The 17,180-nt window shown below is 46.2% G+C and overlaps 1 protein-coding gene across 1 annotated transcript in view; it reads left to right on the plus strand.

The window, feature by feature from the left end:
* The window catches only part of TAX1BP1 (Tax1 binding protein 1), a 1,378,509-nt gene that overhangs the window by 501,685 nt on the left and 859,644 nt on the right, over positions 1 to 17,180 (plus strand). The window contains exon 11 of the mRNA XM_069648239.1: positions 9,633 to 9,726. Coding sequence (XP_069504340.1) covers positions 9,633 to 9,726 — 94 coding nt within the window. The remainder of the gene's footprint in view (positions 1 to 9,632; positions 9,727 to 17,180) is intronic.

The following is a 17,180-nucleotide window of genomic DNA, read 5'->3' on the forward strand; positions in this document are numbered from 1 at the left end:
CCCTTTCTGATTTCTCTGGGTGGCCAAGGCTGTGCTTTTTATTACAGACCACTTTCCATCCCAGACACGTGGTAGTAATTTTCAACTCCAGTCCCGATCAGTGGTATGGGAGGTGCCTGGCTGTCGAGATTGTGTCCTATGTAAGGGTACAGAAGTAAGGCTTGGATACAATGGTGTCATGTTTTTGGATATTAAATGAGAAATGTGTGGAAAAGGCCTCTCTATCCCTAATGCTAAAAGGGGGTTCCCTGCCTCAAAGAAAACCAGTGCAATTGTCAGGAAGCCTGAAACTAAAAGTCTGTTGCTGTCACGTTTCAAAATCTACCTATGTCCTGAACACTAATGATCCAAGATGACCGTGCAGGGATAGTTTTTCCCCAAAGTAAAAGAGTGTTCTTAGTGCTATCAATCAACAGAAAAGTTCCCAGTTAAGCTGGTTATAAAGTGATTCAAAATATTGTTCCAAAATATGGGATTCAGATGCTAGGGTTATGTTCCTTTCCCCTAGATGTCTTGTCTTCACAGTTCTCATTTCCTACCAGCTTGGCACACTCCACTACCAAACGTAGGATTCATTTTATCAGTTCCAGGATTCTTAACCGCCTTGTTCTCAGTCTTTCATATGGGTGCGAGTTGCAGACTCGGAAAAGTGGCTTGGCTCTCTCTACTGTCAAGTCAATAGTTTCTCGTGAATTGTCTCTTTTCTGTCTCAGGGTCCCAGACCCCCTTGGTTTTTAACTTTAGTTTCTCATATGAGTGCGGGTCTCAGACATACAAAAAGGTGTTGTATCTACTTGGTTCACTCTGCTGTCAAGTATACAACTTGTTCAGGGTCCCAGACCCTCTACTTTTCCTTCTCTTGTTTGGGTGCGGGTCCCGGACTCGCATGGCTATGTTGTATCCTCTTGGTTCACTCTCCTGCCAAGTATACAGCTCGTTCAGGGTCCCAGTCACACTACTTAAAAATCTGTATTTTTCTTGCTGCTTCCCCAAACCTCCTACACCTCCCGGAGACCTTGTGTACCTGCTTTCATAAGGTTACCATGGTTCCCGGGCAGCTAAGTCCCTCTTTCGAAGCTCCGGTAGCGTTCCAGCTTCATATAGGGTCTGCAGCGGCTCTGTAGCACTCCAACACTTCTCTTCTGCGAGTTTCCTCTTCTGCACACTTCACCGGTTCCTGGGACGCCTGAAGGACTTTTTTGGCAGCAACCCGGGTAGTCTCCTTCTGGCAGACCACGCCTGCGTTCTCCTCCTCCTCCCAGCACGGCTTTCCTTGAAGCTCACGTCTACTGCTTTCCTGCACATTTTCCGGTGTCACTTCTTAGAGGAACTCTTTCTCTCTCTCTCGCTCATCTGAACCTCCTTCGAAACTCCCATGTGGGATTGACATACTGCTCTGGAGCAGTCACTGGCACCAAGAAACTAGAACGCTCGTTCTGCTTCTCACGAGTGATTTCTGGACTCGCTGGCATCATCTTCGTCCCAGTACTCGCCTTAAAGTTATATACATGATCATTTGTATTTTCTTGATTTTCAAGGTTGTCATGTAGGCTAAGGTAACTGAAATGCCGATACATATCGGTTCTATCCAGGATATCTAGGATTAAGAGTTGGAGAAGGATTTGGAGCTATTAAAGCAGAGAGAGGGGACTATTGTACTCTGGACGCACCATCCTGGCCCCATGTGAAAGGTCCCCCCCCCCCCCTAGGCAACAAGGGACGAAATCCTCCGATTCGTCACACCCAACTTAAAAAAACTTGGCATATCGGCATTGATCATATTTACAATTACAGCTTGATTTGTTTTGTTTGTAAAGCGCACCAAGCCCTGGGGCCTCTGGGCGCATTTCCTGAGGTTACACAGTATACACAGTACATATATACATTGTAATGGTACACAAATACAATAATAAAGAATACATTATTTACATCTTGCGCATGCTTAAGCACTGGGCATGGAGCATGTTGGTAAAAGACATATTTACATGGTTACCTGTGGGCAAAGTCGTATAGTCGTCTAGAGCTGAGGGCTAGTGATCTTGCGCTGTTAGGCAGAAACCTGTGCAATTCCCTCTGGGACCACTGCAAAAGATTTAGGACTACAGGTGTTTGGCAGTAAACCCACTTAGTAGCAGTCTGCACCACACAGATTCACTTGGTAGCTGTGGCTGAGCAGTCAGACTTCCCTCAAGAAGAGTTAGGCAGTATACAGAGTATTCACAATAGGTCAAGAGAACACAATAGAACAAGTAAACACTGACCAGGGCTTGGTGTAAAAGAGATGTAATTATTTATTTAAAACCACATCTAGAAAAACACACAGGCACTAATAGTAAGCAATTCAAAAACACGGTCACTAAAAGATATACACTCCCTTAAAAGAATATTAGACAAGTCTTAAGTAAAGCCCCACTTATTTTCAGACAGCGGTGAGCGCTTAACGTAGATGGCACTCTAATAATTCGTTTTAAAAAGGGAGAGAAAAGCAGATAATAAATTGAAACAGATCCCAACACTTTTTCACGAACACAACAAGAGAGGAAGGCAAAGTAACACCGTGAATTCAGAGTCAGTAGGCCGGATCCGCTTTAAGAGGATCAAAACGAAATGTGTCCAAGGTCACACGGTTGCAGTGCACAAAAGTCTTGTAATGATTCAAAAAGGAGTTGGACCAAAGAAAGGGACCAGTTAGAGGGTCAAGGCGGCCAGCCCAGTCCAGAAGGTTAAGAGGTTATTATGTCCTTGTTGCAATCTTTAGAAAGGGAGGCCTGGCGGACACGGTACCTTAAAGTGGTGAGAATACTCCAGCGGGGGCAGTTGTTCCTGGCAGCGGATGCAAGTCGGTGCTTCGTCCGAGGGAAGAGAGGATCTCGTCGGGGAGGAAGACAGGAGTCCGTTGCACTGCCAAGGAAGGAACCAGCCGTGGAGTTTCTCAGGTACAAGGAGCGGTCCATTGATTCGCGGTTCAGTGGTAAGTGGCTATCCGGCCGCCGGGGTGCTTGGCACGGGCAGTTCGACCACAAACCGATCTGGGGTGCAAAGAAAGAAGGTAAACTGATTGTGTCCACCAGTCAGGGGAAGAAGCCTCTCCAGCCGGGAGATCTTCTCTGTCGTCGGGAAGTGGTGAGTCGGTTCCGCAGGGCTCCACCGGTGGTGTCGCCGTGGCAGGTCGACTCAGCTTCTCCCTCGTCGGATTCTCGGGTCCTGTGGCGACTTCCGAAGTTCCAGTCCCCAAAGCCCTGCTTTTATGCAGCATACCCCCATTCACTCAGCCTAGCTGTCAATCAAACATGCTAAGTGGTGAGCTGGCCGGCTCACCACTTGGGCCAATCACACAAGAGTGCGAATTGAGTTACCAAGGTAACTCGGTCCAGGGTGCCTAAACCCCCTCCCACACCCCCTGTGGTACCCAGACAGAGTGGCACCACTTTTGGAGGCTTCTGTGGAGAAGCCCGCCAAAAAGTGGAACAAAGGGCTCGACTTGGGTTGGAGTCACAGAAGAGAACACAAACGCCATTTTAGAATCGAGTCCTGGCAAAAAATACCAACCGGCGAATTAATATTAATTTCCCATAGGGAAATATTCACGGTCGAATATAAAAAGTAGTTTCCACTGCCACCAGCCAAAACTCGATCAGGGGGGACGGAGACGTGCCCCCTCGACTAACAGACCCCGGGGCAATCGAATTGCCCCGACCAGTACGTCCACAATATGATGGTTTGTACTGGTTTCTGTTAATAATTTGGGACTAGTAAAGCCAATGGTGACTTTACATGCCCTGGGAGACAGTAGTCAGTCCCAGGGTATGGAGTCTATGGTGGGGTGTCACTATGACACCCCTGTGTTACTGCATGGAGGGTGCTGTGTAACACACATAGTAAAAACACATGAGACCCTATGGAGTAAAGGACCCCATCGCCCATAAAACACATTAACAGTCAAAGGAACACCATAAATCATGTCCAGGAGCGAGAGAAAGAGAGTCTCGCTCTTGGCAGGAGAAAAAAACAAACTCCAGAAATCCAGCAAAGCTGCTGGGGGGGACTCACTAGGTTAGGAAATTCAGCCTAAAGAGAGAACTCTCCCTAACATGCGCTATGAGCCAGATTCTGACTTTGCTTCTAAAGGAATGGAAGGAAGGCTCCAATCTGAGTGAGATGTGTAGTGTGTACCATAGCTTAGTAGCAAGCACGGGGAAGCTGCTGCCCCCAGCCTTCTGAAGCTTGACCCTTGGGACCTTGAGGCAGTGTGCTTGAGCAGCACTAAGGGGACGGTCAGAAGTGTATTGAGTGAATAGATTTGCTAGGTAACTCGGTGCCAATTTAAGTCACTTGTGCGTGAGTGCCAGTGATTTGAGGGCGATTCTTTGATTAATTTAATTTAAAAGATACGTGTATTTTCGTGCACGCAAACGTGCGTTGTCACTTTTCTTAGATTCTGCAATTCGCTAATATGTGTAATTCTCACGCACGCGAACATGCGTTTTCACTCCCTAAACTGTGTAAACTATTAATACGTGTTTTCTCGCGCACGCGAAGGTGCGCTTTCACTCACTAAACTGGAAACCCTTTTAATGCATACAATTTCTCCTACGCGTACGTGCGTAAATACTTACCAGTTGCTATCACTCATTTAGACTGTAAACTTGCCAATACGTGCAAATTCGCGCACGGGAAAGTGCATTTTTCACTTACCAGACCGCTCATTCTAATAATACGTGTACTCCATATACGCGAAAGTGCACTCCAACTTGCTAAACGTGGAAACCCAATTTTACGTGTATTTTCTCGCATGCGAATGCGCGATTTTCACTTACTAGACCATGTAATTTAGGAATACGTGTAATTTGGTACATATTAACGTGCACTATGATTTATTTGAGTCTGAAACCAAGCACCAAGTGTAAACTTTCAATCTCAAGATTCTCTAAGCATGTATGACAGCAGTTTGAATATGATACTATCTTACAATTGACAGGGATTAACCCATTCAATATATGGAAGCTTGTTTCTCACATTGACAGGGGCATTCACATGATTCCAAGGTAAATCTTTTTACACACCCTTTGACATGAGCATATATGAATGAATGAATATAATAGTGTTTATATAAAATATATCGCAACTAATATTTGCTTTGCATCTACCTCTCTCCACTTATCACCCCTGCTTTCTCGGCCCCCTTTTCCCCACCCTATTTTTGTCTGTTTTTTTTATTTCTGGTATCCATGTATATATTTGTTTCATGTATTTACACTATGCCTTTGGATGCACAATTAATCTTATTTTGCTATTTTAATTTCGATATATACACATGTCCATAATGTGATTATCGTGTTATGTTTTCATTCGTTTTATGACTATATGGTGTTATAGACAAACTATTAGCCCTGATTTGAAAAAGGTCCTTGGAGGACCGAAACACGTGTCATTGTTTTTAAGGGCATTTTTTTTTAATAATATAAACATTTTTCTGCAAAGATTTGGCGCAGTCTCTTTCCGGGTTACTTATACCTCACATTATCTTTCAAGTGTTCTTTCACTTGGCTAAACCCTGCACCTGGTGAGACGCGACTCCATGGATTTTATGTACTGATTAAAGCAACTTTGTCTTTCTTTCATCACTATCAGATGTCGCCAAGTTAGACCAAACCTTTTAAGCCAAGACTTTTTGATGAACTTATAGAATCTAGATAGATACCAAGGGTTTTTGTGTCTTTTAGACCTTGATGGTGGTACCATCTATGGTGAAGGAGCCATAGTTGGGATCTATTTGTTGAGTCTGTTTTGTGAGACAAGGAGGAGAAGGTCTGTTTTATCGTCTATAAGGCAGAGCCTTTGCTGTGCCATCCAGGCCTGGATGGCAAGGTAGATGTCATTGAGTGCTTTGGAATCTACTCTGTGGTCTCCAGTGATGGGGATGATTATTTGGGTGTCATCTGCGTAGTTGGTGTAGACACCCAAACGATCGAGGATATCGGAGAGGGGCTTTGTAAACACGTAAAGTGTTGGTGATACGCACAAGCCTTGGGTAACTCCATAAGGGACTGGTGCAGGTTCAGCTGAGGCTGACGGTGAGAAGACCCTCATTGATCTGTTCTCAAGGAAGGATATAATCCAGGTTGTAGCTTTATCTGAGAAGTGTGCTGTAGAAATGAGATGGTTGCATAGTACTTGGTTATTTACAAAGACAAATGCAGCCGACAAGTCAAGCAGTAAGAGGAGGGCCAGCGTGCCATTATCTTTTTAAGTCTTCTATTTTTGCCTTCAAGTCAATCAAGGCTGTCTCGTTTCCGTGTCTAGGTCTGAAGCCTGATTGCCTGAGACCAAGGAGGTTGTTGGATTCCAGGTGATCCAGGATCTGTAGGTAGGCTGATCTATCCAGGATTTTCAGAAGGAAGGGGACTGTGGTGATGGGCCTATAGTTCTTAGGGACGCTCAGGTCTAATGAAGGCTTTTTAAGTAATGGGAGAACACAGGCGTCTGTGAGGTTGTTGGGGAGGATGCCGATTTTAAATGAGGCGTTTATTAGGGAGGTGATGAAAGGAGCTAGTTCTTTCATTGATTCTTTGATGATGGGGGCTGGGCAGGTGTCACCCTGGCAGTTTGATGGTTTGAGTTTAAGGATTATGTTTTCAACATCTTTGGTGGAGAGTGGGGAGTAGTTGGTACTTTGGAATGTGTCAATTGAAAGACTGCTTTTTTTAAATTCAAATTTGTTTTGGAGAATAGTGATTAGATCTAGTAATGCTTTTTGAATATTGGAACACTATAAGATGTCTTTGACGCAAGTGTCAGGGGGCAGGGCTGTGCTGGATATTCTAGTTCTCAGAGTATCTTAAAGAGTTATTTAGTACTCGATTTGGCTTGGATGATCCGGTTGTTGTAGGTGTCTTTTTTGGCTTAAAAGATTGCCTTTTTGTAATTGATGGATGCTATCATGAAGTTATCCTTGTTGGGTACTGTGGGTAGGCTCTTCCAGAGGGCCTCCGTGTTTCTTTTTACCTTGCGTAATGCTCTAAGAGATGGAGTGAACCAAGAGTTGAGATGTGAACGTGGTTTAGACTTGTGCAGTTCAAGTGGGGTAATGGTATTGATGGCCTTATGGATAGTGTGATTATAGATATCCACTAACACTGTGGGGTCTGTGTGCAACGCAATAGCGTTCTTGAGGATGGGTAATATCAGAGGAAGCAGTTTCTCCCTGGTAATATCCCTGTTGTTTTTAGTGCAGGTAGTAGGTGAGGTGTTCTGATTGGTGTGCTGATTGTCATACTGATTGTGATACACAGTGCGCTTGTGTAGTGAAATGGAGGCCTCTTCCAGGAATTCTATATAGTCCATATCCGGGAAGTTTTTTACTCTTAAAGGAGCTATGAGTGTTCGCAAATTTAACATTATTATTTTCAGGAAATAGATTGCATATGGTAGGAAAGCATTGCCTCACAAAGATCTGCATTTCTGTCTTAAGTTAAGCATCCCTGCGCACTGCTTCGTGAGTAGATAGAGACAGAGTGTTCATTTGCTCTTCATTATTCGTCCTGTCCCTTATTGTACATAGACTATCTTCTATTTCTGGTGTCGTCCTGCATCAGAGGGCATTAACCATTTTCCTGTTGCTAGGTCCCCTATTTAAAATATTGGTGGGTTTAATAATCCAGGCCAACATGTCACCAGGTTCCCCAGTACGCGCCAATCGTCTTTTAGCCTACTTTCCTAGTTGAAATCATGGCCACTGGGCTTGCTGGGGTTATAATCGTGACATGAGTTGGTGTCGTGTTTTAATACTTTTAGAGCCACCTTTTTTTGCTTTTGTGATGTTGAAGTGATTTAATCTTCTGCATTCGTTTCTTTTAGTGTTAGTACTTCTGTAGCATCCGGGTCTACATTAGACCCCACTTGTTACCTCTTCTATCTTTGTAGATTCAAGAGTGTTCTGGAAGGAAGCCTCTGCTGACTGATTTAACCTGATAGGTGATTCACATCTTACAGTATTATATCGGGAATATCGTCAATACAATAGCGCACTCCATTTTCTATGCAGTATTTAGGGGTGTCAGAATTACTGTTTGCTTCTACAATGCAACGCAACAGGCACATTTGTTCTCTCATCCCCTCATACATTTTATTGCGTAGTTGCAGAAGAATCTTTAATGCAAACTATATAGGTACAGTACTAACTGTATTAAGTGAGGAGATCCCTTTAAAAGCATCCATACTGTGGTCCCCGTCATCATCATGATTGTTAATTAGTTATGGGGTGGCTTTCAAACTTGCATTGAGCTGCGTACTCTACCCCTGACCTGTCATGCTTTCTTCACGAGTGTGTAGTGACTCCATTGATGACCTCATGTTGGCAGTAGTTCATCGGTTTACCTCGCTTTGTTGAGAGTTACACAGATTTAATAATTTATTGTCAATAGATGTTAAGAGTCACACACCCTTAATATTCTTGGATCTGTTGGTGCTGTCAGTGCAATGCTTTCAATCTGATCTTCAGAGAAATGTACAATAATTTTGCCATTATTAGCATGGGTAGTCCCGTCCAAGTTCTTGGTTGCAGCCATATCGGCCGAAACGGGTGCATCAGGCTTTCTAGCTTCATCTTGCATGTTTTTAGCAGCCCTTTGTATATTGTACAAAGCTTTGTCCCCCATATCTGGCATTATAATAGTGGGGCGGGGCCACCAGTCCAATACTGAACCAATTAACGAATAAGGGGAGCAGGGTACTCTTGTTCAAGAGGCAGTGCTAGTGTTAAGACTGAAGAACAGTACTTTGTGCTCTTAAACATGCAAAACGGAGAGCACAGACTTGACCAAATCACAGCTGACCTGGATTCCAAATACTCTTGATCGGTGTATGGTGCTCAGCAGCCTTAGCAATTGGGCATCCTCATTCAGCTGCAAGCCTAAGGCAGTCTGCTTTTGTCTGCAGAAGACTGCGCTTGCGACCACACTTGCAGTCTGCGTGGGGACGGTAGTCAGTTTAAGCCCCACCTTTTCAAATCAGCATTTTCACTGCCAGGTATGCTCCAGTAAGAATCCATTCACCTTTAGTTACTCTGCCAGCACTGCAGTTGAAGTCTCCACTTGCGACCACACTTTCGTATTTTGCTTCAAAGGCAAGCCATGCCACCACTGCAATTGAGCCTTCTAACCTCTGATTCACCAACACTCTGTAAATGCCAAACTGGATGACTAAACGCTTTACTTTAAGTTGCAACCAATGCTTGGAGAATCACTCCTAACAATAATGTGAGAGAAAAGCCTACAGGCTTTGGAGTCCCCTTTACTGTTGTTCAGTTGGGGTGTAAATTGTTCAAAAGTAGAATTGACATTTCTTCACTAAGATATCGACACCTAATTGCCACAGTTATTAGGATGTAAATGTATCACAAAGTTGCATTGGTGAGGATGCTCGGACACAGCATGTTCCAGCCAACTGTGTTGTGCAGAGCCAGGATGTTGCTGTTACTCAAGGTGGCTCTTGTACTGTAGCTTTAGTCCAGTGTATTTGATTAAAACAAACTAAGAGTATAACTCCAGATATGCTTTTGACAAAAGAATTACATAATGTAAATTGTTTTACTTTGGATAATTCGCTAATGGTGATCATGTGTTTTTCTGAAGAAAATTGCAGGTAACCAGCATTTGTGTGAGCCTGCAGTGAACAAAGACCAAAGTCCAATATCGGTGGCAGAGATACAGCAGTCTGCGCTTCCAGGTATCAGCATTTTGACTTTTATTCTAGGTTTCCATGTGACCAGGCAGGACTAATGAACACAATGTTTACACATGATTTCTTCCTTTTACTTGTATTATTTTTTGTTTAACCACATGTGAGTTATGTTTGCCATAAGGTAAATGTACTTCAGGTCTGTCTTTGAACATCAAATTAGTTGCGCCTTTGTGTACAACTAACATGATAACAAATGTAATACTCCTACATTGAGCAGTCCTCTTTCCTATATACGTATGGGTTGTTCCCTGGATCGGGATAAGATGCAGAGTAGCATAATTTAAATTGAAAAGGCGTGGTACATGCTCAAATGCATATGTGGCACAAGCAGGATATCCCTTGTGCATGTTCCCTTCCCCATTCGCCAATACTTTTTGAATGGATTTTGTCCTCCAACGTATTCCTCATCTTAGATGTATTCCATCCAGCTTCAGCTGCTTCGGAACTTGTTTTCCCTCGGCAGAGGGCGCCGTGCGTCAATGTCGTTGAGGTCCCTCGAAGGCCTCCGTCGAGGGTGACGTCATTGGGTATACAAGTAATAGGCGCACCGCCCGTTGGCCTCGGTTCCTTTTTTCCGCAGTATGTGTTGTTTCGGAGACTGGGCGCGCCTTGAGTAGTTCTGTGACGCAGTTGACTGAATATATTCGATATGTCCTCGTCGTCGACCCTGACTACGACCCCGCGTTCGGGATTCAAAAAGTGTAGGTCCTGCGGTTTGAAAATGTCCATCACGGACCCGCACCGAGAATATCTGTGGTGTCTCGGTGAAGGCCACGACATGGAGGCCTGTACGAAGTGTCGGGCAATGACGGGGAAGGTCTTGCGAGAGAGGAAGAGAAAACTGCAGGTAGGTCGAAAACCCGACCAAAAAGCCTCTAGCGTCGAGTCGAGGTCCCGTGAGGAGAAGTCTCCTCAACGCGAAAGGCAAAAGCATCGGTCTAGGTCCCGAAGTGGTTCACACCACTCTTTGTCTTTGACGGAAAAGTCCAAAAAAAGACGCCACCGGTCCCCTTCCACCTCGTCCTCGGACGAATCCCCAAAAATAATGAAATGCCCCACAAAGCTTTCTTCCTCCGAAGAATGGGAAGCATTCAGAATAAAAATGGATATGTTTGAAAAGGCTAAGCCTCGGTTGGCGCCTTCTGAGGAAGCCAGCCGGGAGCATTACCGTTCCGACACTCGTGCACCCTCGAACCCGGGTGATCAAAGGAGAAAGGATCGGGATCCCTCCAGGACGCCAAGCGGAAAAGACCGCTCCAGTCGACCGTTCGAGGTCACTGACGCCGTCTGAAACCCGACACACCTCGAAGGGTAAGTCTTCGAAGAGCGCCTCGATGCCCTCGAAGCCAGCTCCGTCGACGACCATTATTTCGTCTGCGCCATCAATGCCTTTGTCGACTCCAAAGCCCTCGGCGCCAATGAATCCAAAGTCGCCAACTCAGCCAGAAACTGTCAAAATAACAGCAAAAGAGAAGGATGCAAAGGCTGTAATACCTTCAGGTTACACTGAGACACCTCTCCCACCTATCCCAGAAAAGGTTTTTAAACCTCTTCCGGGGAAAGAATTTTTCAAATCCTTAACTTCAATTTTTGAAGAACAGGAGAGGTCTGATGAGGAGAATGTTCCTTTTGGACTGGAATATGGCACCCCAAATGTCCCAGAATGCCTAATTTCTGAGGAAAGCAAAACGAAAAGGTGATGGCTGGAAGGTTTTGAATAAATCATAACCACGGGCAAAGCTCTGGGCAACCCTCCAGACCATCATTTTTCAGTCTGCCAAGCCATTACAGAAGGGGAAAAACCATATGCAAATCAGGCTTGGTCCTACCCAAAAAAGGGGCAGTCCAGCCCGAACTGCTAGGTCACATCCCTTCTGCACAAGACCACAAGCATCCTCAGACATGAGGAAAGCAGGATGAGGGATCTGGTGGAAACCTTGCATAATGCAAGTGGAATTGATACTTCACCTGAAACAGATTTTGGCAGACCAGAACAAGGGGAACATGCCAGCCCCTCATACCGTCAACTAATGACAAAAGTTGTCGAATATTTAGGATGGGCTAGACCACCGACTCAGTTCATCCAGGATGATCTGACCGATATATTGGATCATGGTCCCACCGAAGATCCGATCTTACCCTTCCATGTAGCCTTACAAAATAGGGTGGCCAAAAATTGGTGGAAGACCCCGGACTGTATTCCTCTGGTGAATAAGTCCCTTACTTCAAAATACTGCCCTCCCAGTAGCAACCCCGGCTATCTGTCTAAGCACCCTACTCCTGAGAGTCTGGTGATCCAGGCAGCCACAGCTTCAAGTAAGGTGGCGTACCCTTCTATCCCTCCGGATAGGGACGACAAGCGTGTGGATGGTTGGGCATGCAAGGTATTTTCAGCTGGGAGTATGGCTTTAAAATCGGCCAACTCTACATGTGCCTTGGCAAAATTTTCGTGCACTCTGTGGGAGTGCATTGCAATGGCGGCGGAGCACATACCAGAAGGGGATGAAAGGGAAGGATTCCTAGCCATTGTTAAAGATGGAAAGGAGGCCATGCAGGAATCCCTTCTGTCTGGATTGGACACTGCAGATAGCATGAGCAGGTCCATAGGCACTAGCACAGTAATGCGCAGATTTGCATGGTTACGGAAGTCGGGTTTCGCACCAAAGTGCAAAACCGTCTTCTGAGAATGCCCTTTGACGGTTCTCACCTTTTTGGCAACAAGGCTGACGAGAGCCTTGAGAGGTTGCAGACCTCAAAAGCGGCTGCCAAGTCTTTAAGAGCTGCTATTAGGCAACCTCAGCCTTTTCGTGCATCAGGACAATCTTGGAGGGGACGATCCTATCGTTACTACTCCTCATATGGAAAGGCGAGAGGAATGGCCAGTCAAAGAGGCCAGAAAAAGGCCACTCGTGGTGGACGAGGAAAACGTGCTAAGCCAGCCCCAGCTGCAGCCTCTTTACCATAAGCGGCCGCAGCAACCGCCACAAAACCACTTTGAGGACTTGCATCACAAGACACCTGTGGGAGGCAGGCTGTCGCAGCATCTGCAAGAATGGCAAGCCATTACTTCAGATGTTTGGGCTCTAGAAATAATAGCCCATGGTTACTGCCTTCCTTTTCTAACGCAACCTCAAAGCAATCCACCAGGGAGACGCTCTTTGAAGTTTCCAAACCCGCTCCTACAGCAGGAAGTCTTAACCCTGCTGGAGAAAGGTGCTATAGAACAAATACCTGTAGCAGAGAGGAACAAGGGATGGTACACCCCATATTTTTTGATTACCAAAAAGGACGGAGGACTGAGACCCATCTTCGACTTAAGATGCTTGAACAAGCTCCTCAGGAAGGACAAGTTCAAGATGGTCACTCTTTCTCAGATCCTTCAGGCCCTTCAACTTCAGGATTGGTTGGTGTCATTGGACCTCCAGGATGCTTATTTTCATGTGCCAATTCATCTCAAGCACAGAAAATACCTGAGGTTCGTAATGGGCGACTCACACTATCAGTTTCGAGTCCTGCCATTCGGGTTGACCTCCGCCCTGAGGGTCTTCACCAAATTAATGGTGGTGGTGGCAGCGCACCTCAGGAGAGGGGTGGGTATGCACATCTACCTCTACCTAGATGATTGGTTGATAGGGCACGTTCTCCCGAACAAGCCCTGGATCATCTGAAAGTCACCTGCCACTTCCTCCAAAGACTGGGCATCTCCCTCAATTTCAAGAAGTCACAAATGACACCTTCTCAACAGCTCCAATACTAAGGGGCTGTATTAGACACATCCTTGGGAAAGAGCTTGCCTCCCAAGTCAAGGGCTCAAGACATTCTTCAGATGGTTTCCAAATTCCAAAATGCCCAAAATCTCCAGGCCTACAACTTTTTAAGATTGCTCGGCCTCATGGCATCCTGCATCTTCCTAGTGCCAGAGGCACGCCTGAGGATGAGATCCCTTCAGTGGGCTCTAAAGACTCAATGGTCCCAGTTCCCAGGTCAAATGGCGGATCTTCTTCAGATTCCAAACAAGGTTCGGCAGGATCTTCTGTGGTAGACTTGCACAGAGAACATCCTAAAAGGAGAACATTTTTGGCCACCATGGCCGGAGATTACAGTAGTGACGGACGCCTCACTCATGGGGTGGGGAGCTCATGCCAACGATCTGACAATCCGCGGTCGTTGGTCTCCATCGGAGTCCAAACTACACATCAACCTTTTAGAGCTGAGAGCAATCAGTCTAGCGCTGAAGGCTTTTCTGCCATCTGTCAGAGGAAAAAATGTCCTGATAATGACAGACAACACAGCGGCCATGCATTTTCTAAGCAAAAGAGGAGCTATAGGGTCACTGCCTCTGTGCAGACAGGCAATGCGGCTCTGGTATTGGGCAATGCAAGAAGGAATCTCCTTAACGGAAGTTCACCTAGCCGGGGAGGAGAATATGACAGCGTACGCTCTGAGCAGGCAGGGCACGGTCTCCCACGAGCGGGAACTGGCTCAGGAAGTCCTTTAAGAGATCTTTGCCCTTTGGGGAACTCCTCAAGTAGACCTGTTTGCGACCGGAATCAACCGGATTTGCGAAAGTTATTGCTCAAGGGAATTTCCCCTGAGAGGAGCCCTAGGGGACGTGTTCGTGGTGGAGTGGAACTTAACACTATTATATGCGTTCCCTCCGATTCCCGTCATTCCTCAGGTCATCAGGAGATTGAGACGGTTCGGAAAACGCATGATCCTAATTGGGCCTGGAGAACGTGGTACCCGGACCTTCTAGACATGTCCATCTGTCCTCCGTTACTTCTTCCTCAGAGAGAGAGGACCTTCTCTCACAAATGGAGGGCCAGGTTCTCCATCCAGAGGTCAAGACCCTCAGCCTTCATGCTTGGTATCTGAAAGGTTGAGATACAAGGATTGGGACCTTCCAGATGACGTCATGGAGGTGTTGCTTTCGGCAAGAAGGCCAGCAACAAAATATCTATACCATTGCCGTAGGAAAAAGTTTTGCAACTGGTGCAGAGAAAAGAACGTTTTTTTTTTAATTTAACATTTTTATTATTTTATTCAAACCAAACAACAAAACATAATTAAACACATTTAACAACATAAACACTGCACTCCCAGCCCCCCCCCATTATGAGCCTGTTTGTTCTTCACATTCAGTATCCACCTCGTGTGTCAGGGTATCGCTGTCCTCAGATTCAGCTGGAGCCGATACTGCTCCAAACATTTCAGCTATCGATGATTTCCATGCCATGAGGGAGCCCATTTCTTCATCCCCACTCGTGTTACTAGCCTCTTGCCACACCGCTGTTTCAGCCTCTGCCCATTTTTGTAGGTCCTTCCACCAGACCTCCAATCGCGGCTTATGACATTCCTTCCACCCCATGGCAATCCTTCGTTTCGCTAGCACATATGCCAAATCTTTCAGTTTCGCTACATGTTTAAGTTTTCGCACTCTAGGATACCCTCCCAGCAAGCAGGCCCAGGCCGAGTCTATTATGAGCGTGACCCCCTTCCCTGCTAGTTTCTGCGCCACTTCACCCCAGTTGCATTCAATTACCGGGCACGCCCAGAACATGTGTATCATTGAGGCATTCTCCTCGTCACACTTAGGACACGCCTGGCGCCCAACATTTCATAACTTCGATATTCTCATAGGGGTCATGTCTGCCCTGTGCGTTATATAGCTGTATTTGTTTGAACCTGGCAATTCTCGACACCTTCTTATGATATCCCAAAGCACGTTCCCACATCCCGTCTTCTATCGTGACTCCCATCTCTGTTTCCCATTCTAATCTCAAATGCACCAGGTCCTTCCCAACCTTAGTCATCAACATCTCATACAATCTGGAGACCTCATGCCCACCCTCCAATGCGTCATATATTATCCCAACAGTAGCATCCGGTTCTTCTGCCAAAATAGTTTCAGGCCACATACTCCGAGTCTCCTGCACTACCCTGTGATAAGTGACATATTGGCCTATATGTAACCCCGTCGCTTCCTCGAGTTCTCCCAACTCCATAATGGTCCCGGCTTTCCAAATGTCTCCCAATGTGACTAGTCCCACTGATTCCCAATAGGTCCTAATAATTACCCTCAGCTGCCCGTCCCCCTTTGCCAGTGCGACCAACGGTATCTGTGGAACACACGGGAAAGGGTCCCCCATCATCCGGCAGGCTCGGCGCCACATGTTCCACCCCAACCACAGCATTCTAGGGCGCTCCCTCACGTCCGAGCTAGCCATCCAGATCATTTCCCGTAAGTAAAAAGGAGTGCAGTTCCTCCGAACAACCTGTGTTCAGGTGTCTCTTCATCAGAGAGCCACTTAGCCACATATTGCAGTTGCGCCGCTACATAGTAGGCCTCAAAATTAGGCAGTTTAATACCGCCTTTCTCGTAGAAGTTCTGCAGCTTCCATAATGCAACTCTATTCCGGGTACCATGACACAAAAATTCCCTGCACCTACTGTGCAGCTTAACGAAAAACTTCTTAGGTATCATGTGTGGAATATTGTTGAAATAATGTAAAAGTCTAGGTAAGACCACCATTTTGAGAATAGCACTTCGGTCCATCATCGCTAAGGGTAGCCTCTCCCAGAACCTCATGCATTTCTCGATTTTCCCAACGGCTAATTCAGTATTGCGCCTATGTTCTTCCTCTGTCGTGTGATACACCTCTATTCCAAGGTATCGAAAAGAGCTAGCTGCCCACGGGATCTGCAACACCGGCAACCTTTCTACAGGAATTCCCACATATCTACCCAGCGGGAATATGCTAGATTTCTGGGGGTTCGCCGCTGTGCCGGACAGCCTGGCATACCTCCCCATCACCTCCAAGACATACCAGAGATTTTCTTCCGGGTATTTGGGTATTTCAGATATAGTAACAAATCATCTGCATACAAGGATATAAGGTGACGCTCACCTCCTACCTCAATACCGATCGGGTCATATTGTTGCCTGAGGTATATTGCTAAGGGCTCCAGGGCCAAAATATACAGCATCGGGGACCAGGGGCACCCCTGCCTAGTGCCTCTGCCCAGCTGCGATCTCTCAGACACCACTGAGCCTGTACGGACTCTGGCCAACGGTTCACTATATAGCATCTTAGCCCATTTAATGTAACCTGGTCCCACTCCACACCCTCCCAGGGCCGCCAACAACCACGGCCACTTAACAGAGTCAAAAGCTTTAACTGCGTCCAGTGCCACAATCGCCATTTTGCCATCATTAGTGCACCCCCATTCGACCACTCTATGGAGTCGTCTATGATTGTGAGTGATGTTCCTGCTCGGGACATAGCCCGTTTGGTCTGGGTGAATTAACTTGCTGATTATTCTCCGCATTCTGTTGGGCAGGACAGCTGTCAGTATTTTACTGTCCTGGTTCAACATCGACAGTGGCCTGTAGGAGCTGCAACTGCGTCCCGGTTTGTTGGGCTGGGGGAGCGGTATTA

Source organism: Ambystoma mexicanum, chromosome 2q, assembly GCF_040938575.1.
Source record: "Ambystoma mexicanum isolate Mex_15411 chromosome 2q, UKY_AmexF1_1, whole genome shotgun sequence".
Taxonomy (NCBI): Eukaryota; Metazoa; Chordata; class Amphibia; order Caudata; family Ambystomatidae; genus Ambystoma; species Ambystoma mexicanum.